The sequence below is a fragment of the Suillus discolor genome, assembly GCF_016758755.1.
Source record: "Suillus discolor strain FC423 chromosome Unknown F5147scaffold_236, whole genome shotgun sequence".
Lineage (NCBI taxonomy): Eukaryota > Fungi > Basidiomycota > Agaricomycetes > Boletales > Suillaceae > Suillus > Suillus discolor.
The window spans coordinates 1-27,221 of record NW_024541483.1 but is presented as its reverse complement, the minus strand read 5'-3'; the positions used below and the strand labels follow the sequence as shown (position 1 = coordinate 27,221).

Genomic DNA, 27,221 nt, shown 5'->3' with positions numbered 1-27,221 from the left:
GAACGTACAATAACGCTTTGCAGGTTCAAAACCTTGAAGAACTTCACACGGACTAACGAGACGATCTGCTCTGCTCTGCGTGGGATCTACCTTGGCCCAAACAATGATCAGACCTCTTTGGACAAGCGAACTGACCTTACTCTCAGCAGTGCAGAGAAAAAAATGTTTAGAGGTAGCTTGCAGCGATCCTGGATTGAGTGTTATTACTCACCTTTCAGATCTCAACTGATGCCACAGCCGACAACATCCACGAGGATAAAACCACCAGAGACATCTTGTCCACTTTAGTGTTGGGCTTGCTGACATTGAAGAACGAACAGCTGCGATGAGATGAATATTGGAAGTGGAAGGAAAGGTAAAGTGCCGATTGTCGAGGAGGTTTGAGACGAAGACAGGCACAACGAGGCCCATTCTTCGATTTCTAACGAAAAACTGGTATTCCTTGACAAAGTCGACCCTGTTCTGTAATAAAAGGATATTAGAACATGGTCAGGTTGGGTTTGAATCTCGTTAGGACGCTTCACATAGATGCTAGCTAGATGTCCTGAGAGAGTATTCCGAGTTAAGCCTGAGAACGTTATTTGCAGTACACGAAGTCCAGCATCTCATGATCACGAATCGTTCATGATCGATGATCGATCAACGTTCAACATGTAACTTGACACCGAGCTCATGCATGATCAAAATATCGTGAATATGACGCCAATTCTGGGACAACTCATCGTAAACTCCCTGACGACTTTGCTGTAGTCCTGATCATACCGTAGAGTCGTGCTATCGGAGTTCAAGTGAACGTTCAATATTTCAGGCTAATAGTTGTCCTCCACCTCCCTGGCAATTGAAAGGGGCCTCGTTCACAGCCCTGATAGCGGCAAGCACATCAAAACTGTACCATAGAACCACACGTCGAGTCCCAAAACCGTCCATTTCCGCTGTTGTTAAAATGGATTTGTCAACACAATAATCATAGCAGTAGAACCTTCCAACGGTCGATGATAGGGAGCTGATACAGAATCTGCGGCATCCTGGCTCTTCCTTAGACCAATACGTAAATACACGGGCAACGGAAGTAAGATAATCACATATCATTACATCCTGTGATTCAATGACTTCGATGGTATGCGGTGATATACGTGACAATGCGACGAGACTTGTTTTCTCTAAGAAGAATGAACATTAGTTGCTTCTACATAGTGGCGATGCGGAAAGCTCACTGACATTTCATTTCAAATAGCTCGATACCAATGAGGCGGGCCATCCTTCCCCATCGCCTCCTTCAAAGCCTTATAATTTGCCTCCGGCGGCGGGCGGGTTGACATCCGTTCTCCAACAGTAATAGGATCGTCACAGGCGAGGGCAATGCACCAGAAATATTTGCCCTTGGGTGTTTTTATTGCACGAAGTCTGGCGTAGGAGAGAACGCCCGCCGCTGCCATAACATGCATGGGAAACAGTGCTAAGGATATCACGCGAGTCTTCTGGTGTCTGAGCGGGCGGATAGCCCAGATCAAGGGCTTTTTGGTGCAACCAGCCCTGAGTTATCAGATATTCCGAAGTATTTTACCATGACTGTGATTGAAGAAGCGTTAGAATATAGAATACAGACGATTCTGAATGCAAGTACACGCTCTGACCTTGGGTCTATGATGATGTTTGTTTTCGACCCAACGGTTGTGGCACCTTTTATAGTAAGTGTCATGTGACAAGGCACGTGCCTCCATATGGGATCTTGGTCAGACTGTGGCTCGGTCACTGCAAAATTGACTGGATTGAACTGATGCATAATCACCGTGCAGCGTATTGTGTTCTCTAATTGTCCTCTTTTTATCCATCTAGTTCAAAGTTGAAAGGACTAATATTTTTGTTTCCTCTCTTGGGATTACTTGCCACGTCATGATTTGTCCGAACCGCGAGAATGATGAGAAACTTGAGCAAGGTCAAAATCTATGTTCACTGTAAATACTGCACAATGAAGTAAATTTTCCGCAAGAAATTGAAGTCCACACGACGTATATTAATTCATATTGGTCGCTGTCATTCGCCGCATCTCATACCACCACCCATCACAATGGCCCCTGATCAATCGTTGCCGTGCAAAACTCGCTTGGAGACGTCCTATGCATTCTCTCGCACATTCAATTCCCGCAATATAGAGTTTTATTGGTACCCACTGTGGTGCCAGACACTCTTCAATCTTGTGGCAGATGTGCCAAATTTGATCATAGCGCCTCAATTTCCAGTTTGGATCGTAGAGCACAACAACCAACTCGAAGGTGCAGATGATGGTGACGATCCTGCAGAAGTAGAGGAGATTAAAAGGACGCCCGAGGGAGATCAGGCTGTTGCATGCAGTATGCAAGTCCCAGGTGATAACATCGAAGAAGATGTCGGAGACCATGAGCCTGACTCGGAGGCCGGGGACATTTCTTTTGCATCAACCGTCCCGGAAAAGGATGCTAGGAGCGTTCTGGTGGATTTTGCAGTTGTTAGTCTGACAGCAGTGCCTCAGTCAGAGGAAAAGCTTCGCTATGGAGGGTGGCGAATAACGGCAGCAAATACTTGCCTTCTCGTGGAAGTGAAAAGGTTTGCGAGCAGGAGTCTGAAAAATGACGAGCTGGATGCGGAGATTAAGTTGCATATTGAGGAGGCTAGGTTCGATTTGATGGTACAAGCAGGACATATTTTTCTCCAAGATAAAACCAAAGATTCTGTCATGGCCATCGCCGCAGCAGGTAAGTAATCCACACCATATATCTGAATTACATACCTTGACCTTGCATTATCATCATATTGTAGGTCCTTATTGGAGCGGTGCCACAATTCATCGTTACAACGTCGAAGCCATTATGGATTTTCTGTCAAGCAATGATCCGAGCTATCGACCCCCTGGCGAACAACTCTCTAACAAGACGCCGAAGTGGAACAAGATTCTTCGCCTTGATGGCACATCCTCCACAGCAGCTTCCGAAGCCCGCTTACGTACCATTTGCAAGAAGATGAGGGAAATGAGAGATCAAAAAACGAACGCCAAGTAACGTGATGTTCGCTGGGCAGTGGGGAGCGTTGTTGTGAACTTGGGCTTTGGTTTTTTTTTGACTAGGACTTCCCCGTTGTGATTCGTGAAGATAATACTTATTTGTTCCAAACGACAGTAGTACGAACCAACTAGTGAATGAAAAGCGAGCTCAGTAAGCCGTTGTGACAGTGGATGGACGTGCCTGTCCATTTCCCAGATCATTCCAAAATGTAAACCGCGTGAACAATTTGGATGCAGCACAATTATCATGTCAAGGATCTCAGTTCGCATCAACGGTATCGTTCGAAGGTCTGCTTGAGTGGTTAGGTCAAAGCGTCCATCTGTGAAGAGGCTGCATGCTCGAGCAGAAAGCAAACAGGCATGTTAGCTATGCAGTCCAGTCTTTCGAAACGTGATCATGGTGTTTCTCACCATCACAACCAGTTTGACCGTACAATGAAAAGCGTGCGCCCATACTGACCGGCAAGTACGATAGCCATTAGAATGTCGTACAGGTAAGTTTCACGACCGTCCGCCAGCTAAGTGATCTAATCATGACAACTAACATCACCCAGGGTGAAGCTCACCTCATTTTATACAGGGAGTCATAAACCAATAAACAACATGGATTACTACCGCAATGACGAATATCAGATCAGGACTCAGGGAATATCTTCGACGAGTAGGATACAGGCTATGTATTTAGACGTTAGAAACACGTCACGAAAGAAAAATCCCACTCATCTGCCTCCACGACCCCCTAATCGGTTGTCTGCCTGGAACATGCATCCTGTTGAGAAGATGAGCCACCCTTCAAGTCTGATAGATTTGACTTCTCAGCTGTTCTGCATGATTGGCGCGATGAAGGATGTGCTGAGTGGTAGGATTGGACGGGAGGTAGGGATATGGAGACTGCGAATAAAGTTTAGGCAAGACAGAAAGGAGAAACAGGAGGGTATGCAGGTCCTTGTTCCACTCAAAAGCGCTGAGAGCAAACGGTGAGACTCGCTTGAGCAGCAGCAAGATCCACCCATGATAAGGTAATGACATGATCGTTTGTTGCAACCTCCCTAGGAACATTTTCGACGAGTAGGACGCAGGCTATGTATTCAGTCGTTACGAACCACTGACGAAAGTGCCATGAGGAGTGGGTCTCTTCAAAGCCTTTTCCCTCGCACTTACTAATCGATACTTGCAGACCATGATCGTATTCCAGCAAATGTTCTATTGTGGAGATTTCAGGTATAACTTGAATGCGATATCATGTATAGTGGATAATACTTATCTGTGTTCTACGCTGTGACCAGCATCCGTCTGAGATCATGTCCGACCGAACGACATTCCGAGAAGCTGACTGATGCCACAGCCCGACTCCACGGTAACATCTGTGACTTCACTCGTTCACTCATTACGATTGATTGTTCCTTGGATAGCGTTTTTTATAGCGCAGCAGCATATGAATAGAAAGGATGGCTTCTGCTCACATAATGGACTTAGGGTATTGGAGATATCGCAGTCGGCTGAGTCCGCCGCCGGGCCTTGTCGCGCGGGTTGATTTGAATTGAATCGTGCCGCATTCGTCATAATGCTAGCACCGCTAGACACAAACCGCTGGGATAGATGCGGACATCGTTATCTGGCTGATTAATCAACAATCAGAATACCAAATATTGCCTAACCTCGTTTGTATTAGTGATGTGAACTTAGGCGCTGATGCATTGATGAGTCGAAAACTCACACCTAGATGAAGTGGGTCAACAAAGGACAACACGCCCGCTCCTGGGTGGAAACAAATAACCGCTTCTCAAATCTCAGTCTCTCAGCGAGGCTCATTTCAAATGCCGCATTCACGGCATCCTCGCCTGCATTCACTGCGATGTCCCTTGCTTTCGCCACCTTTACGACCTCATCAACGACACTGCCCTCGGGTACAACCCATAGGATGCCCCAGCGTTCTGCCTCGTCTGCACCAATTATATGTCCGGTTAGGACGAGTTCGAAAAAGCCGTCTCTCAGGACGACATGCGCAGCTCCGATGGCTGTCTTTAAGTTGTTCGGCTTTAGAAATCTCCTGCTCAAGCCCTCAGGCTATAGACTGGACATACAGTGTATTACTCCTGCGCAATCTGCTATCTTCAACTAACCAGGGCAATTTGATATGCCTCGCTCTCACAACAGAACGTGCACCCATAATCCCAAAGTTCCTCTCGACTCATATCAACTCAAGGGCACCTCCATTTGTTCTCGAGGACGTGTTTGACGTCCCTCGACTCAGTTAAGCCATAGGGATTCACTTCAATGGTACGAAGTCAAGCATCCAGAAAGTCAGGTCCTCGATAATCTTGGTTGCTGGCCTGTCTGGGAAACCGTTCAACAGCACATCGGGATTCCTGAACCACGACGAAGTCCCTCCCTGAACCTACTCAAGCTCTGTGAGACAACTCCGAACATCTCTATTCGGCGATTGAATGCATGGCCATCACAGATCTTTCGTGGACATGAACCCCAGCTTGGATCGAGCTGACATCTCCTAGCATACATCACAATCATGCATCCTTTTGCTCTCTCGCATCACTCGGGTTTCCAGAGACTCGTTCGAAAGGCCTGGAGTTATCATTGACAAGTCGTCCTTCTCAACACCAGGTCTCCCTTCCCACGGGCGATCACGTATTATGCTTTGATTCCCTTTACTACATAAATGCTCATCATACATGGGAATGGGGATTAGACTATTCTCCTGTATGGAGATTTGTAGGCCGATATATGCGATGGACTGCAAGCGTGGAAAAGATTGCCGATGAGCCATGAATGTACCAGTAACTGAACAAATACCTCCCGTGAGTCAAAGTTTCGGGCATAGGTTACTCTACAGATCTAACTTCTGATAGTATATATCGATCCACATACGGCACGGTGACTTCGGCCAACAATGCGAGGAGTTCCCAGTGGATCAGTGCTTCGCCCCGTTGTCTGTCATTGCGCGCAGGGTGTTCGAGCGTCGCACACGAAAAGGGATTAATGCCATGCATGTTATCATGACGAGCGATGAAAGGGACCCAGAATGGTGGTCAGAGATTAGGGCATTGGGGTGGAACATGGGTAGATTATGCAGCGGAACAGACAGAGGAGACCTATGGAAAATGGTGAGCCGATCGGATATCATATTTTCATTCTGACGGTGTGGCTGTTACCAGGCATCCAGTGTTCCTCGATGCCTATCATTCAGTCGAATGGAGCTGGCTTCTTTGGCACTCGTGGTTCCACGATGCCCACACTAGCTAGCCGCAGAGTACAGTTATGGCATGACGGAGCAACTCGACTAATTAGATGGGGGTGGCCAGGCACGGACGACCACTGATCCTGATCGGATGCTAGAATCAAGACTATCTTGCGCTTTACAAATCATTGGCTACAATGTTCTTGTAGTTGTTGTTTATGATGCGCATAATGGTCACTCTCGGGCTCGAATTCACCGCAGGCGAAAGCAACAAAAGCTTAATCTTCTTGGTGCACAATACTGGAAATGTTCCCTTCCTGACGGGGATCTTCAAGACGCACCATAGAGATCCAGATACTTCATACTAGTCTACAGCGAGCCGTAAGGTAAGCGGTCATGAGACGTAAGACTTGAGCTTGAAAGTTTGTTGCAGAGGTGTGATACTCGCTTGATGTCACAGCAGGGCTTGAAACTGTGAAGACAAATGTCGGACGCATGTAGCCAGTGCAGTCGGTCATCACTGGCTGGGAGTGTTCTTGGGGCTGAAACGGTGATGGCGAACTGCCTCTTATCTTGGGCGTCTATGTAAACGAAGAAGGTTGGCGTGGTGAAGTAACATAAAAACGCACAATACACGCACCTCTATAACTTGGAGACAGACGCACACAATCCTTCAGTTGTGCTCAACAGCATCAATTTCCAGCAAAATGTCACAGCTCGTTCCAAGCACCACGCCCAGTCGAACTTTTGAAGATCATGAGGGGCACATAAGGGCAGTCGCAGTGTTCCCCGATAAACGACGAATGATTACGGGCTCGACCGACAAGACACTTCGTCTTTGGGACTTGGAGACAGGTGTTGTGTTGAAGAAGATGGAAGGGCATAGCAGTGAGGTGCATGCATTGGCGATATCGCGAGATGGTAAAATAATGGCAAGCGCTGATCGGAAGGGAGGGGTTATCGCCTGGCACGGTGAAACTGGCGAATCCATCACTCAACCCATCAAAGCCCACTCCACAGTCATCAGCTCGATGAATTTTTCTCCGGATGGAATGGTGCTGGCCACTAGTTCACATGACCACACAGTGAAGTTTTCGTGTACCAAAACGTGGCAGATGCAAGGAGAACCAATCAAGTGTGGTTCTGTCTTGTGCGTTCGATATTCGCCTTCTGGTGAACTTCTTGCCATCGCAACATCGCAAAATATCCAAATTTATAATCTAGGCACAAGGGAACGCATCGCATCTTTGACAGGTCACAAATCATGGAAGACGTCACTCGCGTGGACGCCCGATGGCACACGCCTTCTTTCAACAGGTGATCGAGACGATCCTACCATACGAGAGTGGGACACATCAACCTGGCAGCAGGTCGGTCATCCATGGAAAGGCCACACTGACACTATCAGCGCCATTGCCATTCATCCCGCTGGCACCCTCGTCGCTTCTGCCTCTCATGACAACCATGTCCGTCTCTGGCGGCTCTCAGATCAACGAACCGTTGCCATCTTCCAGCATTCATCCATCCCGAGATGTATCACGTTCTCTGTGGACGGTAAGTACATCCTCAGCGGAGGTGATGATAACAAGATCTCAGAGTGGGCAGTGCCAGAGGATGCTCATTCAAAGGCGAGTTTCTATTTCTGACTGTCATCACGCAATTCGAGCATCCTTCGTATAGATCCTTGACATCACAACAGCCCGTGATGCATGCCTAGCTGGGGATTTGTCTATCGCTGAAGAGCTCCTCACCCAAGAGATCCACACCAACGCCAACGACTTTACTTCATATGCCAATCGTTCGTTCGTTATGGCCCGGAAGCACGACTTGGACCACGCCCTTGAGGATGCAATCAAGGTGAGATGGACCCACCCATCGTTGTCCTCTTACAAAAGGCTAACTTTCATCCGTGACATAGTCAATCAACATCCGGCCATCATTGATAGGCTTTATCTCCAAAGGCATCGCCCTATGCAGAAAAGGTCACGTCCGGGAAGCAAGGGTAGCATTCGACGTTGCATCGATGTTCATGAACCAAGATTCAGAAATCAACCAATTTCTTCTCTTGATCAAGGTACATTTGATTCGTCTCCCATGCTATCCCTTTCATCTGGTATTCCAGGTCATCGCACTCTTCAACGCAGATCAACACGAGGAAGCAATGCTACTCATCAAAGACCTGGCTGCCGCTTGTCCGAAAGTCGATCCTCTCGCGCGTCGTGTCGTGGAAGTGAGTGTCATGTGGCCACTCGATCATCAACCTGAACTTTTCAACTCGCACAATAGACATATCTACGTGTTCAGCTCGGGATCAAAGCCTTGGACGATGCGCGTTACGACGAAGCTACTGATCACTTCACCGCCGCTGTCAACTCGGGGGCTTTCTCATCAAAATTTATGCCTCAAATGTACGAGGACTTGACTGTGGTGTGTCAGGATAATGCATACATAATGCTTTTTATAACCTGGTGCTTTGTCTAGCTCTTCGGTTGGGATCTCGAGTCCTTGTTGCTAACTACACACCAGAAACGGTGCCAGGCTTTCCTTTCGGCAGGTAAACCTGATGAAGCCCTCGAAGCACACAAATACATGATGGATGCCATCGACGAGACTGCGAAGGCCAGCTGTCTCGATTGGTCCAACGGCAAGTCTTCCGTCATGTCACCCACGACTATCACGCTCACCCGCGTGTCGCTCAGAGTTCAAAGAGAAATGCAGCACGCTCGCTGCGCACAACGACTGGATTCTTGGTGTACGTATCTCTTTCCTTGCCTCTTTCGATACTGACTATTATGCAGGCAGAGATCCCCGGGCAAGATCACGATGGATATGATACAGAGCCCAATTTCTTCTATGAAATGCATCAAGTGCGTGTAAGAGCGTATCTCTCTACTCTCTCTCTCATCGTTCATTACAGCATTCTCAGATTTCCAGGACAAGACTTCAACAACGAGCTGGGCGCGTTGGGCGCCTCAAAAGACTGAGGCTCGCTATGATGAGGAGGCTTCAGTCAGGTCCTGCACCTGCACCTGCGCCACCCACCACCTCACCCCCAGTCACGACCACCACCACCTTCAAAACTCACCTACGACGCCTATTTACCCTACCACTCCATCATGCAACGCCACCTGTTGTCGACGTTTCTTTTGCCCAAGGTCGACAGGTGCGCTCGGTTATTTTGTCATGACTGTTTCTTGGGTGTCTCATACTCAAATCTACAGCGTAATGCTGCAGCGGGTGCTCCTGGGAGTGAGCACTCCTTGATACGTGATGAAGACCCTTCACAGGATCCCAATACGCAACAGCAACATCAACCAGTAGCAGCTCAGGTAGACCCCGACGAACATGGAGGCGGCCTGTCCTGTTGCTGCTGCTAGAAGTATTGGTGAATGTCCATGGGTATTTTAGTTTTATCGTTCATCTTGTCATGATATCCACATCCACATTGGCTTGAAGCGGTAGTTTACCGATAGGCATCAGCATCCTTTAGCTCACTTTTGGTCCTCCGAGTCTATAGCTGATTGTGAACCTTGATTCCTTATGTAGATCTTGACTTGCGTATAAGTTACTGAGTTTCAGATATCGTGGTCGTGTACAACCACATGGCCATTCCGCATCCAAAATATATCTCGTCAACATGCAGCAGTTTATTCAAGTCTTCAGCGGCACCAGTTTACACAGAACCCCACATATTCATGTATCAACACTGCCATTCGCCTACTAACTCCACGTAAGTATCTAGAACATTTCTAAACGACTTCTGAATACTGTTCGCGTAGCATCTAGACGTGATATGAACTGGCCGCCGGCTGCCCAGACTGTGCTCAGGGAGTACACTGAACTCACCCTTGTTCTCGCCGGACGGCACTCGCATCGTAACTGCAAGTTCTTTCGACATAACTGTCCGGCTGTGGGATGCAGCGACGAAGCACTCATCGCAACAGTGCGCTCAGTAAGACCGTTCGGCGTCCTCATATGAACATCATCTCATCACGTATCCCATCGAGGCCACCACTGTCATGACAAACAATGCTTGGAGCATTCACTTCATTCGCTCATCCAACTCTGCCCATGCACTGTGTGACACTGCTGAATCAACGGAGGGAGCAAGCATCGCACGATGTCCGCGGATCGACTCCCTTTATCCTGGATTGTGACAGTGGTTGGATGGTGAGAGGAGACCTTCTTCCCAACTTCGGTACTTGACTTACAGGTGACGATAACCAGAGTTTGGTAAATCGATCCTCGTCAACTAGTCGACGTTAAGCTGACGCGCGGATAACATCAAGTAAATGAAGAAGGTGGAAGAATCTGAAATTCTGGCCTCCGAGTCACCTGAAGAACCATACAATAATGCCTTGTAGGCTCAAAAACTTGAAGGACTTCACACAAACCAACGAGACGATCTGTTCTGCTCTGCGTGGGATCGACATTGGCCCAAATAGGGATCAGACCGCTCTAGACAAACAAACTGTTTAAGATTAGCTTGCAGCGATCCTGGATTGAGTGTTATTGCTCACCTTTCAGATCTCAACTGATGCCACAGCCTGACAACATCCATGAGGACAGTGCCACCAGAGACATCTTGTACACTTTAGTGTTGGGCTTGCTGACATTGAAAGAACGAACAGCTGCGATGAGATGAATATTGGAAGTGAAAGGAAAGGTAAAGTGCCGATTGTCGAGGAGGTTTGAGACGAACACAGGCACGTCGAAGCCCATTCTTCGATTTCTAACGAAGAACTGGTATTTTTGACGAAGTCGACCCTGTTCTGTAATAAAAGGATATTAAAACATGATCGGGTTGGTTTTGAGACTTGTTAGGACGCTGTTAGGACGCTTCACATAGATGCTAGCTAGCTAGATGACCCGGGAGAGTACTCCGAGTTAAGCCTGTTATTTGTAGGACTCGAAGTCTAGCATCTCAGTGACATCACGAATCGTTCATGACCGCTCAACATGGAACTTGCAGATATATGACACTGAGCTCAAAATATCATGATTCTGGAACAACTCATCGTGAACTCCCCTGACGGCTTTGCTGTAGTCCTGATCATACCGAGTCGTGCTATCGGAGTTCAAGTGAACGTTCAAGGTTTCGGGTTAATAGTTGTCCTCCACCTCCCTGGCAATTGAAAGGGACCTCATTCACAGTCCTGATAGCGGAAAGCACATCAAAACTGTATCATAGAACCACACGTCGAGTCCCAAAACCGTCCATTTCCGCTGTTGTTAAATGGATTTGTCAACACAATAATATGAGACGATCGGAGCAGTAGAACTTCCCAACGGTCGATGATAGGGAGCTGATACAGAATCTGCGGCATCCTGGCTCTTCCTTAGACCAATATGTAAATATGCGGGCAACGGAAGTAAGCATATATCATTACATCCTGTGATTCAATGACTTCGATGGTATGTGGTGATATACGACGAGACTTGTGTAGTTTTCTCTAAGAAAAATGAACATTAGTTGCTTCCAGTGGCAATGCGGAAAGCTCACTGACATTTCATTTCAAATAGCTCGATACCAGTGAGCCGGGCCATCCTTCCCCATCGCCTCCTTCAGAGCCTTATAATTTGCCTCCGGCGGCGGGCGGGTTGACATTCGTTCTCCAACAGTAATAGGATCGTCACAGGCGAGGGCAATGCACCAGAAATATTTGCCCTTGGGAGTTTTTATTCGACGAACTCTGGCGTAGGAGAGAACGCCCGCCGCTGCCATAACATTCAAAGGAACCATGCGAAGGAGATTACGCGAGTCTTCTGGTGTCTGAGCGGGCGGATAGCCCAGATCAAGGGCTTTTTGGTGCAACCAGCCCTCAGTTATCAGATATCCGAAGTATTTTGACATGACTTGTGATTGAGGAAGCGTCAGAATATAGAATACAGACAGTTCCGACGCAATTCCATGCTCTTACCTTGAATCTGTTGTGCGAGGAAGTGACCTCTGAGCTCCAGGGACCAAGAAGCTGATGCAGGGCCAGCAACGATACCATATGGTTGAATTGTAATTTGTGGGAGTGCGTTGAAAAGTTTGAAAACGCGATTATCCAAAAGCGGATAAACCCCTGTATGCGGGAGCAACGTTCAACTCCCAAGCCAACAAATCCAGAACGGAGAGATTGATATTAACGAGTATCTAACGAACTTCTCAGCCATTTACTCTCTCGCGGGCTTCCGATGTCAGTAGGTGCCAGTAACTGATGCTTATGGTGTCACTCAGTAAGTTTGCATGCATTCGGTAGAGTTTCGAGCCTTCGATGTGACAGCACAGAGTGAATGTTGGAGCCTCAATTTGTCGATTCGTGATACTCCTCAATAATTTTCTCGATACAACAAGATATAGTAGGAACTGGCCACAGAGGGAAGCTTATGAAGGATCCTCGGCATCCTGGCCCTTCCTCCGAGTCAGACTCATATGAGTACACACGAATAATGGAAAGTAAACAATCATATGCGCTAATATACTGCTATGTCCCAGAATTCGAGAGCCTGAGCAGTATGTAATAAACTGCATAGGTGGCAATACAACGAGACTTTGATGGTTTCCCTAAGAGAGATAAACATCAGTGGTGTCCCTTGGTAATGTGGAAAGCTCACCGACGTTTCGTTTCAAATAGCTCGATACCAGTGAGGCGGTCCATCCTTTCCCAGCGCCTCCTTCAAAGCCTTATATTTTGCCTCCGGCGGCGGGCGGGTTGACATTCGTTCTCCAACAGTAATAGGATCGTCACAGGCGAGGGCAATGCACCAGAAAGATTTGCCCTTGGGAGTCTTTATTCGACGAACTCTGGCGTAGGAGAGAACGCCCGTCGCTGCCATGACATCTATCGATGCAAGGCTGATGATATCATCCGAGTCTTCGGGTGTCTTGGCGGGTGGATAGCCCACATCAAGGGCTCGTTGATGTAGCCAGCTATCGCTCACCAAATATCCATAGTATTTTACCATGACTATTATGCATGAAGAAGCGTTAGAATACAGACAGTTCGGACGCAACTGTATGCTCTCACCTTGGATCCGTAACAGTATTTGATTTCAACTTTGAACCAGGTGTAGCCCTTTTATATGGAGTGTCATGTGACAAGGCACGTGCTTCAACCTCAGATGTGTACGCGACCTGCGGTCTGTGGACCAGTGACAACTGGTGTATCGTTATTGTGTTTGCTTACTCATTGTTGCCCTCTTCTGTCTTTGGATTTGAAAGACTGAAAATTTGATCTTTTTGTTTCCTCTTCTTGGATCAACTTCTGGCCACGTCATGATCTATCCGAACACACGGAAAAAAAATGTTGAGCCACTTGAGCAAACATCAAAATTTATCGGTTTTGTCTACCATAAATGCTGTACAATAGCATCTCGTCGGAATAACCCATTCTCAGCGATATAAAAATGAAGTCTGCACAACGTATATCAACATGCTAATTAGTCGCCGTACTTCGACACACCAGCCACACACTCATAATTCGCAATGGCCCCTACCAGTGCTAGTAATCAATTACTCCCGCCAAAGGCTCGCTTGGAGACGTCATATGCGTTCTCTCGTACATTCAACTCCCGTAACATGGAATTCTATTGGTACCCACTGTGGTGTCAGACACTCTTCGATCTTGTGGCAGATGTGCCGAATTTGATTGTGGCGCCTCAATTTCCAGTTTGGATTGTAAAGCAGAATGACCAGCTTGAAGGTGCGAATGACGGTGATGATCCTGAGGAGGTGGAAGAATGGGTAGCCCAGGCAGCCTCAGAGGGTGTTGCAGCAGGCACCCAGGTCCCTGCTAACAACCAAGAAGAACTTGAAGAAGGAGACCATGAGGCTGACTCGGAGGTTGGGAACATGTCTTTCGCATCGACGGTCCTGGAAAAGGATGCTGAGAGCGTTCTGGTGGATTTTGGGATCGTCCATCTCATAGCCGTGCCTCAAGCACAAGAGAAGCCTCGCTATGGAGGGTGGAGAATAACTGCAGCAAGTGCTTGCCTTCTCGTAGAAGTGAAGAGGTTTGTGAGTAGAAGTCTGAAGGATAAGGAGCTGGACGCAGAGATTCGAACGCATATTCAGGAGGCTAGAATGGACCTGATATCACAAGCAGGACATCTCTTTATTCAAGATAAAACCAAGCAATCCGTCATGGCCATCGCCGCCGCAGGTAAGTGATTCATGCCGCATATCTGTATTACGTACCATGACCGTCATATTGCAGGTCCATACTGGAGTGGTACCACAATTCATCGTGGCGATGTTGAACGTACTATGCATCAGATCTCAAGCTACGACCCGAGCTATCGACCCCCTGGTGAAAACCTCGTTGACCAGAGGCCGAAGTGGAACAAGATTCTTCGCCTTGATGGCGCATCATCCACGGCAGCTTCTGAAGCCCGCTTACCATCAGGAAAAATCCAGATGAGAATATAGGGCTCTGTAGGCAACATAGCCTCTGTAGCCCTGTCAGTCATCCCCCCAATCTGTAGAGCAATGTAGCTCCCGAGGCCTCTACAGAGCGCTACGACATACCATGTAACATGAGAGTGACAAAATATATCTGACATAGCGCACCTGTATGTAGCATGATATAGTTCTACAAATTCCACCCACTCTACTGACACCTGCGTGATCTGAATGGCGGCTGGTCAATCATGAAACAAACGGCGGACTCGGATTTCCAATCAACATCAGACAAAGCATTATATTTTGATAGTAGTGAATTACTTATTCTCCCTGAGCCTCTGTCCCATCCCTCTCGTCCCGTTCCTCCTCCTCCTTGTCCTGCAACTCCTGCTCATACTCCAGAAGAGCATCATTGAATGCTTCCTCAGTCACGCGGGACCCAGTTGATGACATGAGGAGGAAGTCTACACCTGCATGAAACCTTCGAGTTGCCATTAGAATGCAGTAGCGTAGATTGAATGAAGACTCACCTAGCTGCATCATGCAGATTGACACGGATTTTTTCGAGGAGTTTGTAGGGGGCCGTGTGTTCCTCGAAGCGCTGCAAGGAGTCAAGATGGGTGTTGTAGACAGACACATAATTTGCTGCCGAGAACTTGACATCTTCTTTAATACCTGTACCCCACTCATCAATGCAACATTCAATCTGTCATTCAACCATATCAGTGTTGTTAACATCAGAAAAATGGTCCTAGTACTCACAGACGCCAGCAAGAGTGCCATTGTTTCGACAGGAAAAGGGTTGAAGTACTGGTGGTAAACGATGCCCTCATCGTTGCGGTTTGCAAACCACATGTGATTGACACCCATTTGTAACAAGTCTGTCTTGTAGATTCCCTGCTTCAACTCCCAGTCCTAGAGTCGCATGATTTCAATCACCAAATAATGTAGATGATTCATCACACACCTTGTAAGCAAACAGCGAACCCTCCTTGAGAGATTCTGCATGATCACGATTGCGCCTAATCACTTCCCTACTGTCATTCACACGAAAGCCAAAAAATGACCCTGTCAGGGATCGCATCTTGGTCTTTAGCTCACCGTGGACATGAGAAGTTCTCTTCAAGATCTAGATCACAATGAATGAGTCCAATACAATCACAAAATTAGACAGCTCACCATTTTCATTAACCCAGGTGTTAGTCGAACATTGATCCCTTTGGCACTGCATGCTTCACGCCAGGCCTCCTTAGCAAGCTTCGTCTCGATGAGGATCGAGTCTGGAAATGGTGCGTGAGTGACAACCAGGCACCGGAAAATTGTGATTGCAGTAGTGAGAATCTCCTTGGTGATATCATCGAAATCGCTGGCCTTCAAGCGCTGAGCTGACCCGTCCATACTTTTCTTCACCTTCGGCATGATAGGGTCTTCAAATTTTGTATCTGAGGGCCGCTTGGTGCCCAAAACAACTGGTTTGGATTCACCAATTGAGTCTCCACCGTCACCTGTCCTCCGAGTCATCCTCGTCTGCATCAAGATCATCAGCCCACTCGTCATCACTATTGTGGAAAGTAGGGTGGCGACCTGGATGAGTAGGGCTGCCGTCTGACATGGAGGCTTCACCACTACTCACCGCAGTCAAAGATGACGATGAGCCTGGGATTCAAGTGTTAGTAGTAGCTAGATGTACATTCTGAACACGCACCTTTGTAACCCTTTACGAGGCTGTTGCTTAAGGACTTGCGTGCAGAGCTTGTGTGGCGCGAAACTGGTGTGAGAGTAGGTGGTATCTTCCCAGTACTAAAGGAAAGCTTGCTATGAACATTTCGATCTGTGAACTAATTATCATTCATCAATGAGTGATCAACTACGGCTAAGAACAGAGAGACATACCATAGTGTCTTCTTCAACGTCAGCGTCACTATGGAGTTCAGCAGGCTCATTGTCGAAGACTTCAGGGTGATGTTTGAAGACAGTGCGAAGTGCCTTCACGGTCCTTTGGTTGGTCCTTTGTTTTTTCTGTTCGTGGCGTTGCTCAACATGTTGAACTTCAGAGACTAGTATATTTGGCTCAGTTAAAATCTCTGGGAGCAATTTGGACTTACTTCGATAATTTTCTTTCTCTGTGGGACGGCGTTGACGACCACTGGATGTACGTGTGGGTGATTGTCCAAGGCGAGTTGAAATATCCTTGGATCTAGTGCTGCCGTGGTCCGGTTCGGTCCGGTTCAGAGGGTCCTGGACGAGAACCGAGAACTGAACCGTGGTCCGGTTCTGCAAAATCGTCGAACCCAGAACCAGACCATCAAGAACCGTTCTCAACAGTCCGGTTCGGTTTTTTTGTGGTCCGAACGCGAACCGAACTGAAATTTTTTCAAGCGCAACAAAAATTGACATTGTAGATCTACTGACATCGAGTAACTAGTCTAACATAGCACTGCATGCTTCTCTGCTTCTACTGCTGCTGTCGGAAATGGGAGCCCTAAAGAGCGCTGGATGCGAATGGAGAGTTTGGAAGGTGTGGAGGTTGTCGAGGAATTCAGTTAGTGCTAGCTGCATTTTGAGAGGTCAGAAGCATAGTTGCGTGAATGGACGAGAGATAGATATTCACGGGGAGAGTGCTGTTTGTAGGGATATCCATGACAGACCGTAGCTGTGTCAGCGTTGTCTGCACATCCCTGCCCAGACCAGGGCCAAGATTTGTGACAGCAGCAGAAGGTCCGCAAGCACAGCGACAATCACTGAGTCAGTGCGAGATTACAACCTGACAAACAATGCAAACTGACGAGGGCCTACTGCCACAGAAAAGCACACGCGACGCAAGGCCGTCGCACACGAGAGTTGCCTCACAACCAGCGGGCGCGCCTCTTTGATCTGAAAGGCTTTACAAATATGCGATTCCGAGCAACTCGTGAGCAGAATGTGGGTCATGGGCAGGTCAGGCTCATGAAGAGCCTATGCAAGGGAAAATATGGACAACAATATCTAAGGAGATCCGTTAGAGTTGACGAAGATGGCGGCGAGCAGCAGCGGGAGATGGCAGCGAGCAGCAGAGTGAGATGGCGGTGAGCAGCAGCGTGAGATTGAGCACCAATCCCTGAGTCAGAGAGGTAGCGAGAGGATGCTGAAGGTAGCGAGAGGGCGCTGAACTTGATGGCGGGAGGGCTCCAAAGGTAGCGAGAGGGTGCCAAAGGAAGTGAGAGGGTACTGGGAGTTGGGTTGGGACGACAATGAACGTGTCAAGAAGACAGAACAATCATACAGTAGAGAAGCCATGAGAAAAGGGACAACAGGAGGTGAAGAAACGAGACATACCAGGCTCGTTGAATGCGATATGCCCATCCTCGTCGATACCACCCAGGAAGAGCTCGATACCACCACACTGCTTGATGCGAGACTCGTATGCATTGCACTCCGTGACCAAGTCTTCGGTGTTCCTGTCCAGTAAATTGACTTGGGAGGGGGGAATATCGACTGTGTTTATGATTGAACCTGGAGTCATGAATGGATAAACGCAACTTCAAGTATACTGGTTCAGCACTCACGATAAACTGCCCTCCTGGACTTTATTGATGAGGGCTTTGTAAGTTGGAATAGGAGAGGAGCCAGTTGGGAGACCGAGCACGAAAGGTTTGCTAGTGGTCGGTGCAAAGTCATTAATGCTAGTTGAAAGGAATGAGTTACAGGCAAGGAAATATGGATGAGGATGCTACCGTTTGGCAATGTAGTTGGGGACATAGTCGCCGACAGCAACAGGGTCCCTGGTGGTGTTGTCAACACGTGGCGTGGATCCAGGGAAAGTAGCGCAAGGGAAAGGAAGTGCACGAGGAGAGATGGATCTGAGTGCGTGGGTGATCAATATCTGTGACATATTTAAACAAATGTCAGTGTGTGAGAGAATCAAAATTTTGATTAGTTAGTACATACCTTCAAAAAGGCTAAAGGCAGAAGAGTAGAGTGCAAATCCCGAAGTTCGGTGTAGAGACTCATGCCTCTCATTGTGCAATATGGCAGTTTTCACTGGGGAGTACATGGCACGAACTTGTAGCATCACTCTGTGTGCTACCTGCAGCTATCTCTATATGAGGCGCAGCTTTCCTGCGCAACGCGCGCCATGTGCGCGTACCTTTCCCGCACTTCACGATGTATATGCGCGCGCGCTTTCCCGCGCTGTAGCGCCCTATAGCGCCAGCCATCCGGAAGCATCCATCCACTGTCCACCAAGTTCCCTAGTGCGTATATTCACCTGATGGTGGGGTAGTCATGCATGATAGTACTGTTACTAGAGTACAGACGTCATGCATCTTGTACTGCTATCCTAGTCTGTCATTCATGCATGGTATACATCAGGCTACACTGTCCCTTGCCATGCATGGTGTCTTGGCTGCACCCCCAGTCTTGCATAGTAGTGTCTTGCCGTCATGCATGATAGCCGCCGCCTTGCATAGTGTCTTGCCATGCATGACAGCCGCTGCCTTGCATGATACCCGCAGTGTTACCCCATGCATGTCAATCATGGCACCATACATGACAGCCGCAGTCTTGCATTGCGTCTTGCCATGCACGACAGCCGCTGCCTTGCATGATATCATGCACGACGCATGATAGTTGCCTCCCACGGTGACCGACGCCCACTGTTGCCTCTCACGGTGACCGACACCCATACCACACTGAGAATAGCAGGCCAAAATGCATCATAGTAGATAAAACGTGACTACTGTACAAGCATGTATCTCAAAAATCAAACAGTGAATGTTGCTGTGTCGATGCTTGTTGCTGCTGGGAGGGTAGGTGTCGTCCACAATGCCTGAAATTGAGCCAATAAAGCCCTGCGCAGCGATGCCTGGCGTTCGGCATAGGCCTTCAAACCTTCCCTCAAGCAGTCATCCAAGTGTTCTGAATCGCGGCCTTGTCTTTGACACCACCACCAGTCTGCCTGCCAGTCCAGGAATGCAATGACCCGCCGTTGCTCCTCCTTCAGCAAATCGACCTCCTCCTCCCATCGCATCGCGCGCGCGCGCGCCTTGCACCATTCGATACGAAGGGCTAACCATAAGCATGTCTGTCAGTGCAAGCAAATTGAAAAATATTAGGCCTTACCATCATGTAGGCCAACACTGGCGTCCTCTGCCACCCCCGGTGTCTTCCAGATCCACGACAGGTGTCTCGTCCCCTCCGTCTCCTTTTCCCACATGTCCTTCAACGATTTCAGGTCCCTGTTGCGATTGAGAGGCTTGAATATATCTTGCCAGGCCGGGCCTTCATCGAGAATCTGCGCCAGAGCAGTGAGCGCCGCCCTCGCAACTTCATAACGCTCAGCGGCCATGCTGACTTTGACATCGGTCTTATTGATAGTACTTCTTGCGCGGGTATTAGCTGCTTGGCCGACGATGTTGTTATCCTTGAATTTATATAGGTGTGAGCGGAGACGCAAAAGATTTCGAATGTCCTTTAACGCATCATTTGCTTGGGCGTAGCGTAACATCCATTCGAAGCGATGAAGCTGAGTAGGACACTGTGTGTCTGGGCCGACTGCAGATGGTAGCCACAGATTAATAGCTTCGACAGCGGGTGTTGCATCCGTAGAGGAGCGTGCACAATCTTCATTGGCGCGTAGGCGAGACATGAATGGCATATAAAGCAATTGGATCTCCTGCCACCCATCAACTTTCCTGCGTAATGTATTGGCATGCAGCTGGACCTTAGCGAGTTGGTGGTCGGTTGCATGGGCGCCGAGTGCTGCTATCTCATGTGATAAACGTCGTCTGTGTGCTCATTAGTTCTTTGCTCGTGAATTCACGAGCTGGTTAACTTACTGTTGATCTTCTAGGTCAATTGCGGAACTGATTAATACCGAGGGGGGGACTTCTGCATGAAGGGAGACATTTGTGCCAGACTCAAGTTCTGCGGCTTCAATACGTGCGAGTTCTAGACGAATAGCAGCCTGTGTCTCGGCTAATAAAGTCAACGGAGAGAAATTGAAACGAACAAAAACACATACGTGCTACTCGGACCTTGAATGGATTTGGCTGCATGCGATCCAGTTCCCAAGCCTCTATGTCAATTCTCCATTCGGAAATATCTTGTGCTTGCAGGCAGCTTTCAAGTTCCAAAAGCTCGCGTTGATGATCGGCTTTTTGCTCCACGGCGTTTGCTAATTTTCGAGCAGTGAGTCGTCCTAAGTGCAATATTGCATCATGATTAGTAGAAAGAACAAAATGCCAACGACAATGCTTACCAAGCTGGACAACACGCTTCCAATTCCAATCACCGAAATGGTCATCGAGTGTATCACGCCGAGAGCCTGGGCCCATCTCCTTGGTGCTTGATGCGATCGGGTTAATATTAGCCCACCCGCATTCCGGAGCTTCGCCATCAGTACGACCAACATGCCGAGAGAAATTAAAAGAAAAATCAATCTGGCATGGCTCGATGTGGGCCGGTAGATGGAATTTTGGAATAAGAAAGTTGACCTGTTTGTTGTCGTGATCCAGATGAAACGCGGAAGGAAGCTTTGACATCCGCGACCACAGATGCTTGGACCATTGACACGCGATATCGTATGATATGTTGAGAACGATGACGTCGTGGTGTTTCATTGCCGAAAAAAATAGGTAATCCATATTAATGTACCTGTGCAGTGTTGTAAGGCGGTAGCGTGACAAAATAAACAATGGGGAATACATACTTCTCGCCCTTCTGTAAGTCACCAACTGCGTTGCGAAGTTTCATATTGTGCCTGGCACAATCCACCGTCCCAACATCTGTAGCGGCAAGGCCTCTAGACTTCTTTGTATCGGCCATATTCACAGCGTTGTGACTGGCGCATGTACTGCGCTATCGGTGACTGAGTTGTTTGCAACAATCGTTGACCAAAAAAAGACTTACCTCCTGGTTCCGGTCTTTATTGTCTTCTAGATATGATTTGTATGCCTTCTCCTCCACAAAATACGACCATCCCTTACTGACTCCAGGATCAACAATATCACTTGATACCAACTTCCGCTTCAGACGGAAGTTGGCATCGATGCCAACGAATAAAGCATACAGCCATCTGTGTTTGGATTAGAAGGTAAAGAATTTTGAACCAATATGGAACTTACCGCTTATCAAGCGAGGCGTTCTCCCAGTTCTCCGGCAGGTTTTTTCCGGGGTGCGGACAGGCAGGGCAGAGCACTGCGCACTGTCCAGGCTCTGTTGTCACGACGCCATCCGGACAGTGTCCCCGAGCGAAACGTTTGAGCAACTTGAGGATTCGCCATTCGTGCACTACTCGCAAGAATGTAGGATAACGGTCCTGTAGTTCTTGTTATCACAGTGCTTCGCAATAAGTAAATAAAATACCTTTGGCGGATCCATGCCCGTATTGTTGGATAAGCGCGCGAGGGCTTGATAGAACTCAAACGCGGAGGCTTTAGACTCAAAAGACAGTAAGTGATACTGTTCGAGCACGCCGAAAGTAGCCGCAGTTTTGGGGTCAGTAATGGTTGCTGGAAAGAGTCGAGAGCGTAGCAGTTGCTTAACGTGTGTTTGCATGGTCCCACAAGCACAGAAATCCAGTCCCACTTCATGTATTCCAGTCGAGTCGATTATTATGAAGTCGTCATTGAACGCACGGTGAGGGTTGCAGCACGTGTCTCCGATACGGTGCCCCAGCTGAATGCGTAACCCCAATGACTTGAGGGTGATTCGTTCGAAGTAGTTACCATTCCAGCGCTGCATAATAGTAAATACCGGATGTCAGCGGATCCTAAAGTATAGATCTTGGGAATCACATTACCTGAAGACGATGTAAGGGCAGACATCGGTGCCGTTGAAGGTGAGGAATCTTGACTATAGGTGAAACGCTAAAGCTAACGGGGGTTCTACAGTAAGACCAGGATACGAGAATACGACTCGACCCAAAGGACAGCTACTGAGAGAAGTTCCTCTTTAATGTAATGGAGGGAGTCTTCGCCAACTAGACGGGTGGTAACAGGCGCGCGAAGGCGCGAGAAGATAAGGCGCGCGAAGGCGCGAGAAGATAACACGCGCGTAGGCGCGAGTAAGCAAATGCGAAGGCGCGCGAAGGGCGCGCGCGAGCGAAAGATGCGAGGGGCGCGCGCGTATACGGAAGCGTGCTTTTGAGCGATGGGGGAGAGAGTTCAAGTATAACAGGTGCGCGAGCGATGGTAGAATAGTGAAGTATGATCGGATTTCAAGTACTAAGGTGCACTTATACAACTTGCAGTATACTCAGATAAGGGAGAAGGGAAGGAAGTCTGTTAAAAGGAACTTTCCCTCTATTTAAGAAGGGAGATTACGCTATGCGGTGCGCTTGCGAGCGTGGTACCGAACCGAGTAACCATATCAACTCTAAATATATTCTAAAGCCTATGATAGACTTTCTATATGTAAGCGCGGAGATCGGACCGAAGGTACGTCAATTCAGTGAAAGGGATAAGAATAACGCACCAGTAAATCAGCGAGGACATAGGACGGACGGATGGACAAGGGTACGAAGGCCTAAGGGGAGGCGCACGAGCGCGCGCGAAAGGCGCGAGTGCGTGTAAGGCGCGCGAACGAGGCGCGTACGTAGGGCGCGCGCTTGAGAGCGCGTATGACTGATCCTTCGGATAAGAGCTGGAACGTGTAGGGAATTATGTGGGTAATAGGGCCGTATATTCCGCATTGAGAGGCGCGAGTCTCTACACCGTTCCACAGTACACGAAGGGCAGTAGAGTTCCTGTAAGAAGCAATCTGCGCATCGGATGGTTGGGGCATGTTCTTGACAGTGTCGACAGACAGAATCCTCGGCGTAATCTCCGCGGCCTTCCAGGCGAATCATCTCGTCCAAAAATGTGGGGCATTCCGGCTGCCATGCTGCAAGGGGGTGATCCTGGTAGGTACAGGATAAGCAAAATGTTGAGAATAAAGAACAAAACTTACCCCGGCTGTGCGTTTCCTCTTCGAAGTCTCAGTCTCGACGCGAAACTCGTCAGGAATCGGCATATAGTCGAGGAAAGAGCCAGCTTGGTATATTTGCCATTGGTTAGATGCTGGTGGTGAATCCTCATTACGGAGAAGAGTCGTAGGGGGGACAGTTGTGGGAGCAACATGGGCGCCAACCAGGGACTCCGTGCGTACTAAGGGCTTGCCAGATTGGAATGTGTACATGGAGGCCGTGTGGATGTTGGCTGAAGGCGTGTCTGCAAGCTGCTCAGCAGTATGACGCACTAACTTCTGTTTTTTCTTGCCCATTGTGAACGCAGACAGTAAAAAACGAATGAAAAAACGAATGAATTCATCACAGCGAATAAATTTGAGACACGCCTTATCAATTGCATCACCCGACATCCAAGGATCTTGCAGTGGTGAATCAAAGAAGTGTTTGTTTGTATCTGTTGAATTTAGACGCATCCGCCAAGCCTTCCTGAGACTCACCTAGTATTACACTTGCATACACCATGACTATTACGTTGTGGGCGATGAATCTATCGCCTTCCTCTCCCACCCAGAATCAGTCGCGAGCCTCCATGGTACTACCATAAATAAGCTGCCAGACGGTAAGTGTCTTTCTCCCATCACTCCACTTCAACCCGAACACGAACATTACTTTACTAGATGACATCAAACAACCCAAGCTCGGTGTCTTCTAGTCACGCAGTCGGTAAGTTTATGATATTTTTTTTAAAATGTGCACTGACTCTCTCTAGATGCTCTTGTGACAGCACTCATGAATCTTAACATGAGTTCTGTCACTGCCCATGCACTCGTTACCATCATCCAAGCAATTGCAGATGGTGGCCAGACCATTCCGTCAGCAGCCGTTCACCCTGGACAGAAAGATCACACAGCCGATTGTGATGTTGAAGACAATGCTGATGAGGGAGCTGAGGCTACTCCAGCCTCCACCACCACTCCACCGCTCTCCTCCACCACACTGGCACCCGATATCGGCAGTATTGCTGAAGCCATCGCGAAACTCTCGCTCTGCAACAATGCAGACTTAGTTGGGACCAACGCAGACTTAGTTGGGCTTCCGCCCAGATCAGTTTCGTATAAAGGGTTCCCATACGAGATTCCGGATCTGTCTGCTGAAGGGCCCTTCTACTGCGTGATTAAAGGCAAACGTGTTGGAGTTTTGGCCACTTGGTACGCCTTTTTTTTGGCTCTATCTTACGCACTTAACAATCAACCAACAGGGAAGACACTTCTCCCCAAGTCACGGGGGTCAGTGGTGCTATCCATAGCCGCTGTCCGTCAGTTGAAGTAGGCGTTGCACGGATCCATGCAGCCATTGAACGCAATAATTGTCAGTACTTGGGGGCGTGATATACTGTATATACAAGTCAAGTAGTTGTTCATAGTGTGTATCATCCGAGTCACGGCAATACTGAATTGGTTCTCTTGATCGAACATACGAGTGAAGGGAAGGCTAGTAGTTGAACGAACGCGGCACTGATAAATAAATCTCCTAAGAAAGTATTCTGCGGCAGGTAAAACATACAACACGCCTACCACCATGTAATGCTGGCCTTGTCCTGCATCAGACTCTGTTTATTTCATGAATACAGTCGTTTATCTTGGTATGTTGCATGAAAAAATGTTGCTGAGCATGTATTCTTGAGTCTTGCAGTGCATACAACGAACAGGCATTCAAACTCGAATTAGGTAACTTAGCGACTCGGATGTGATCACGCATCATTCGTACTACTTACTAGTCTTTCTCTCTCTCTCAGTCTCGACATTCAACACCTCTTTCACACTCCTACCATGGCTCGGAAAAAACTGCACAAGTCCAACAAAGAACGCCAAGAAGCTGCTAAGGGATACAGAAAGGTGTATTATGAGAGGTACGTTCATGTTCTTTCGAGTCGCAGTCGCTAGTGTTCATTGCATCCTCCAACAGAAACAAAGTCGCCATCTTGAAAAAGATGAAATTAAAGTATCATGATAGTACATCGAAGCATCCGCAGCATCCAAGGTATCTACGCACAACCCTTCAGAACTCCGAGTCAAACGATACAGGAGACAGCGGCGATACAGGAGCCAGCGACCTCACTACTAGATTGTATGTACTCAATCGCCATATCATTTCAAACTCACTTTGACAACAAACCTTTAGATCTGAACCGCAGATTAAATTCCATAGGCTTGTCAATGGGTCCACCCATAAGTTCTTGGATGACCTGGTGTTGCAGTATACGGGTAGCACTCGTTCCGAAGACTCACGGCGGCCTATTCTGGATGCACTTGATATCGCTCAAGAGGCCGAAGAAGCAGTTACAAGAAGTGGAGATGATGGTATGCAGTGCCAGGCAAGTCATACTATTTCTTGAAGACATTCTCTTGCGTGTTTTTGAAGATGATGACATCACATCTGCACATAGTCGAGGATTTCTTAGGTATCAGTTGACATCCGATTTCATTATTATGTAGTGATACAGGTTGATAGCTGTACTACGTGTAGATTGGGTGACCGCATCAATGAGATTCAGGTTAATAGACTCAAGCGTGCCGTGTGCTGCCGTGTGTTCATGTCATTCGGCAATTGCCTTGTGGCTTGATGGAGCTGTATTGATGCTGTAAAATTTTCATTTTGTTATTTTTGCACTCAGGCGTCAAAACGTTAAATCCCCATCACGAAATTCAAAGAGAGCGAAAGGTGCGCGGCCGATCAATTTTTCACACAATTGCCTAACATATATCTCACAGATGGTTGCTAGTGAATGGACATCTAAGGAGCAGAAGGAGTGGTTAACGGCACAGCTTCCCGGGTATCAAAAGTGCTCGACTAAATCTAGCTATGCAAAGTTCTGGCCCCCCATCTATGAGCAATGGGAGCAGCAATGGCCCATATATAAAGAGCTCTGGCCAGAACTTCCCGATGAGGATGGTCTGAATGCCGTACAATCGGCAGCAAAGGGGAAGGCAGTAAAGAGGCGTCAGAAGGTGATGTCGTTAGTTAATTGTGAGCTTGAGATCTTAACCGAAAAGTAAATGAAGCAACTGCGCACCTGGATGTCGTGGCATTCGGGTAATTCCGCATCTCGCAAAGGCAGAGTGGCGCAATCTTCCACATGGGCCACTCGTTTACTCAAGGACCTCCTCCAGCCTCGGGGTGCAAGAGCTCTGAGCGAGGCCGAAATGTACTCCCGACTATATTATAAAACCAATATCCGTCCAACTGTCGAAGCTGCAGTTAGCGAACGTGGCTCCACAACAAGAGGTGAAAGACTAACGATTGCTACGAGAGGTCACACGTCAATGTTGGGGAGCGAGAAGCCGATGAGACTATTATTGCGGACCGTCAAGGCCAGGATGAAATGCAAAGAAGAATCGAGGAAGGGCGAATACTGATGCAGATGATGAAGACGCCGAGGCTCTGGAGGACGAAAGATGAAGAGGAGCATCACCAACCAACCGAGGATATGCTTGAGTACGTTCTTCTCGACTATTTTTTTTGATTTGTTTGTTGAGCAACATGTCATTCAAACAGAGCACAGGAAAACTTACCTGCTATCTTCAACACAATCCTCACGTACCTCGAGCACCAAACTGGGTTTTCGTTCTTGGTGTTAATGGGTGGGCCAGATCCCTCGAACAACAACAAAATC

At 48.0% G+C, this 27,221-nt stretch overlaps 13 protein-coding genes across 13 annotated transcripts; 6 read left to right on the top strand and 7 right to left on the bottom strand.

Moving 5' to 3' along the window:
- The first annotated feature begins 1,983 nt into the window (after nt 1–1,983).
- On the top strand, nt 1,984–3,172 carry F5147DRAFT_732245 (uncharacterized protein). Its single transcript, XM_041439415.1, has 2 exons — nt 1,984–2,732; nt 2,797–3,172. The coding sequence occupies exons 1-2, from the start codon at nt 2,069–2,071 to the stop codon at nt 3,033–3,035; spliced, it is 903 nt and encodes a 300-aa protein (XP_041284474.1). The 5' UTR covers nt 1,984–2,068; the 3' UTR covers nt 3,036–3,172.
- A 468-nt stretch (nt 3,173–3,640) lies between these two features.
- F5147DRAFT_732244 (uncharacterized protein) lies at nt 3,641–4,119 on the bottom strand. The gene is made up of 2 exons (XM_041439414.1): nt 3,757–4,119; nt 3,641–3,710 (listed from the first exon to the last, which is right to left on the bottom strand). Exon 1 carries the CDS (start codon nt 4,094–4,096, stop codon nt 3,830–3,832), a length of 267 nt encoding a protein of 88 aa, XP_041284473.1. The 5' UTR covers nt 4,097–4,119; the 3' UTR covers nt 3,641–3,710; nt 3,757–3,829.
- Nucleotides 4,120–4,756: 637 nt separating this feature from the next.
- Nucleotides 4,757–5,602, bottom strand: F5147DRAFT_765282 (uncharacterized protein; the record flags this gene model as incomplete). Its single annotated transcript, XM_041440745.1, has 2 exons — nt 5,161–5,602; nt 4,757–5,104 (listed from the first exon to the last, which is right to left on the bottom strand). Exons 1-2 carry the CDS (start codon nt 5,230–5,232, stop codon nt 4,757–4,759), a joined length of 420 nt encoding a protein of 139 aa, XP_041284472.1. The 5' UTR covers nt 5,233–5,602.
- F5147DRAFT_765281 (uncharacterized protein) lies at nt 5,553–6,427 on the top strand. Its single transcript, XM_041440744.1, has 3 exons — nt 5,553–5,853; nt 5,905–6,159; nt 6,219–6,427. Exons 1-3 carry the CDS (start codon nt 5,821–5,823, stop codon nt 6,372–6,374), a joined length of 444 nt encoding a protein of 147 aa, XP_041284471.1. The 5' UTR covers nt 5,553–5,820; the 3' UTR covers nt 6,375–6,427.
- A 2,398-nt stretch (nt 6,428–8,825) lies between these two features.
- On the top strand, nt 8,826–9,770 carry F5147DRAFT_841977 (uncharacterized protein; the record flags this gene model as incomplete). The annotated part of the gene is made up of 5 exons (XM_041444413.1): nt 8,826–8,877; nt 8,933–8,985; nt 9,032–9,100; nt 9,151–9,396; nt 9,455–9,770. The coding sequence occupies 5 exons, from the start codon at nt 8,826–8,828 to the stop codon at nt 9,608–9,610; spliced, it is 576 nt and encodes a 191-aa protein (XP_041284470.1). The 3' UTR covers nt 9,611–9,770.
- Nucleotides 9,771–11,748: 1,978 nt separating this feature from the next.
- Nucleotides 11,749–13,187, bottom strand: F5147DRAFT_659948 (uncharacterized protein; the record flags this gene model as incomplete). Its single annotated transcript, XM_041434639.1, has 5 exons — nt 11,749–12,089; nt 12,155–12,304; nt 12,385–12,442; nt 12,705–12,786; nt 12,865–13,187. The coding sequence occupies 5 exons, from the start codon at nt 13,185–13,187 to the stop codon at nt 11,749–11,751; spliced, it is 954 nt and encodes a 317-aa protein (XP_041284469.1).
- A 520-nt stretch (nt 13,188–13,707) lies between these two features.
- Nucleotides 13,708–14,649, top strand: F5147DRAFT_659947 (uncharacterized protein; the record flags this gene model as incomplete). Its single annotated transcript, XM_041434638.1, has 2 exons — nt 13,708–14,383; nt 14,438–14,649. 2 exons carry the CDS (start codon nt 13,708–13,710, stop codon nt 14,647–14,649), a joined length of 888 nt encoding a protein of 295 aa, XP_041284468.1.
- A 266-nt stretch (nt 14,650–14,915) lies between these two features.
- On the bottom strand, nt 14,916–16,127 carry F5147DRAFT_732218 (uncharacterized protein). Its single transcript, XM_041439413.1, has 5 exons — nt 15,802–16,127; nt 15,590–15,751; nt 15,385–15,537; nt 15,153–15,328; nt 14,916–15,103 (listed from the first exon to the last, which is right to left on the bottom strand). The coding sequence occupies exons 1-5, from the start codon at nt 16,039–16,041 to the stop codon at nt 14,944–14,946; spliced, it is 891 nt and encodes a 296-aa protein (XP_041284467.1). The 5' UTR covers nt 16,042–16,127; the 3' UTR covers nt 14,916–14,943.
- Nucleotides 16,124–17,019, bottom strand: F5147DRAFT_798195 (uncharacterized protein; the record flags this gene model as incomplete). Its single annotated transcript, XM_041443216.1, has 4 exons — nt 16,124–16,278; nt 16,328–16,460; nt 16,516–16,679; nt 16,728–17,019. The coding sequence occupies 4 exons, from the start codon at nt 17,017–17,019 to the stop codon at nt 16,124–16,126; spliced, it is 744 nt and encodes a 247-aa protein (XP_041284466.1).
- An 859-nt stretch (nt 17,020–17,878) lies between these two features.
- F5147DRAFT_589628 (uncharacterized protein) lies at nt 17,879–18,493 on the bottom strand (the record flags this gene model as incomplete). Its single annotated transcript, XM_041432148.1, has 3 exons — nt 17,879–18,140; nt 18,168–18,284; nt 18,336–18,493. The coding sequence occupies 3 exons, from the start codon at nt 18,491–18,493 to the stop codon at nt 17,879–17,881; spliced, it is 537 nt and encodes a 178-aa protein (XP_041284465.1).
- Nucleotides 18,494–19,363: 870 nt separating this feature from the next.
- Nucleotides 19,364–23,862, bottom strand: F5147DRAFT_748843 (uncharacterized protein; the record flags this gene model as incomplete). Its single annotated transcript, XM_041440114.1, has 11 exons — nt 19,364–19,668; nt 19,723–20,368; nt 20,477–20,577; nt 20,624–20,800; nt 20,861–21,255; nt 21,311–21,459; nt 21,511–21,676; nt 21,726–21,919; nt 21,967–22,338; nt 23,324–23,484; nt 23,547–23,862. 11 exons carry the CDS (start codon nt 23,860–23,862, stop codon nt 19,364–19,366), a joined length of 2,982 nt encoding a protein of 993 aa, XP_041284464.1.
- A 363-nt stretch (nt 23,863–24,225) lies between these two features.
- F5147DRAFT_782628 (uncharacterized protein) lies at nt 24,226–24,936 on the top strand (the record flags this gene model as incomplete). Its single annotated transcript, XM_041442774.1, has 3 exons — nt 24,226–24,271; nt 24,318–24,756; nt 24,807–24,936. The coding sequence occupies 3 exons, from the start codon at nt 24,226–24,228 to the stop codon at nt 24,934–24,936; spliced, it is 615 nt and encodes a 204-aa protein (XP_041284463.1).
- A 441-nt stretch (nt 24,937–25,377) lies between these two features.
- F5147DRAFT_782627 (uncharacterized protein) lies at nt 25,378–27,071 on the top strand (the record flags this gene model as incomplete). Its single annotated transcript, XM_041442773.1, has 7 exons — nt 25,378–25,457; nt 25,514–25,675; nt 25,730–25,908; nt 26,223–26,269; nt 26,320–26,556; nt 26,611–26,805; nt 26,859–27,071. The coding sequence occupies 7 exons, from the start codon at nt 25,378–25,380 to the stop codon at nt 27,069–27,071; spliced, it is 1,113 nt and encodes a 370-aa protein (XP_041284462.1).
- Nucleotides 27,072–27,221: the final 150 nt, after the last annotated feature.

What these genes read in the sequence shown, in the direction of transcription:
- F5147DRAFT_765281 (XM_041440744.1), top strand. Translation starts at nt 5,821, where the DNA reads ATGAATGTACCAGTAACTGAACAAATACCTCCC. An exon ending in TAACTGAACAAATACCTCCC is followed by an intron (nt 5,854 to 5,904) that starts GTGAGTCAAAGT and finishes AACTTCTGATAG; the next exon opens with TATATATCGATCCACATACG. An exon ending in GAGGAGACCTATGGAAAATG is followed by an intron (nt 6,160 to 6,218) that starts GTGAGCCGATCG and finishes CCAGGCATCCAG; the next exon opens with TGTTCCTCGATGCCTATCAT.
- F5147DRAFT_732244 (XM_041439414.1), bottom strand. Translation starts at nt 4,096, where the DNA reads ATGTTCCTAGGGAGGTTGCAACAAACGATCATGTCATTACCTTATCAT.
- F5147DRAFT_732218 (XM_041439413.1), bottom strand. Translation starts at nt 16,041, where the DNA reads ATGCCGAAGGTGAAGAAAAGTATGGACGGGTCAGCTCAGCGCTTGAAG. An exon ending in GTTCGCTGTTTGCTTACAAG is followed by an intron (nt 15,538 to 15,589) that starts GTGTGTGATGAA and finishes ATGCGACTCTAG; the next exon opens with GACTGGGAGTTGAAGCAGGG. An exon ending in AATCTGCATGATGCAGCTAG is followed by an intron (nt 15,104 to 15,152) that starts GTGAGTCTTCAT and finishes GGCAACTCGAAG; the next exon opens with GTTTCATGCAGGTGTAGACT.
- F5147DRAFT_732245 (XM_041439415.1), top strand. Translation starts at nt 2,069, where the DNA reads ATGGCCCCTGATCAATCGTTGCCGTGCAAAACTCGCTTGGAGACGTCC. An exon ending in CATGGCCATCGCCGCAGCAG is followed by an intron (nt 2,733 to 2,796) that starts GTAAGTAATCCA and finishes ATCATATTGTAG; the next exon opens with GTCCTTATTGGAGCGGTGCC.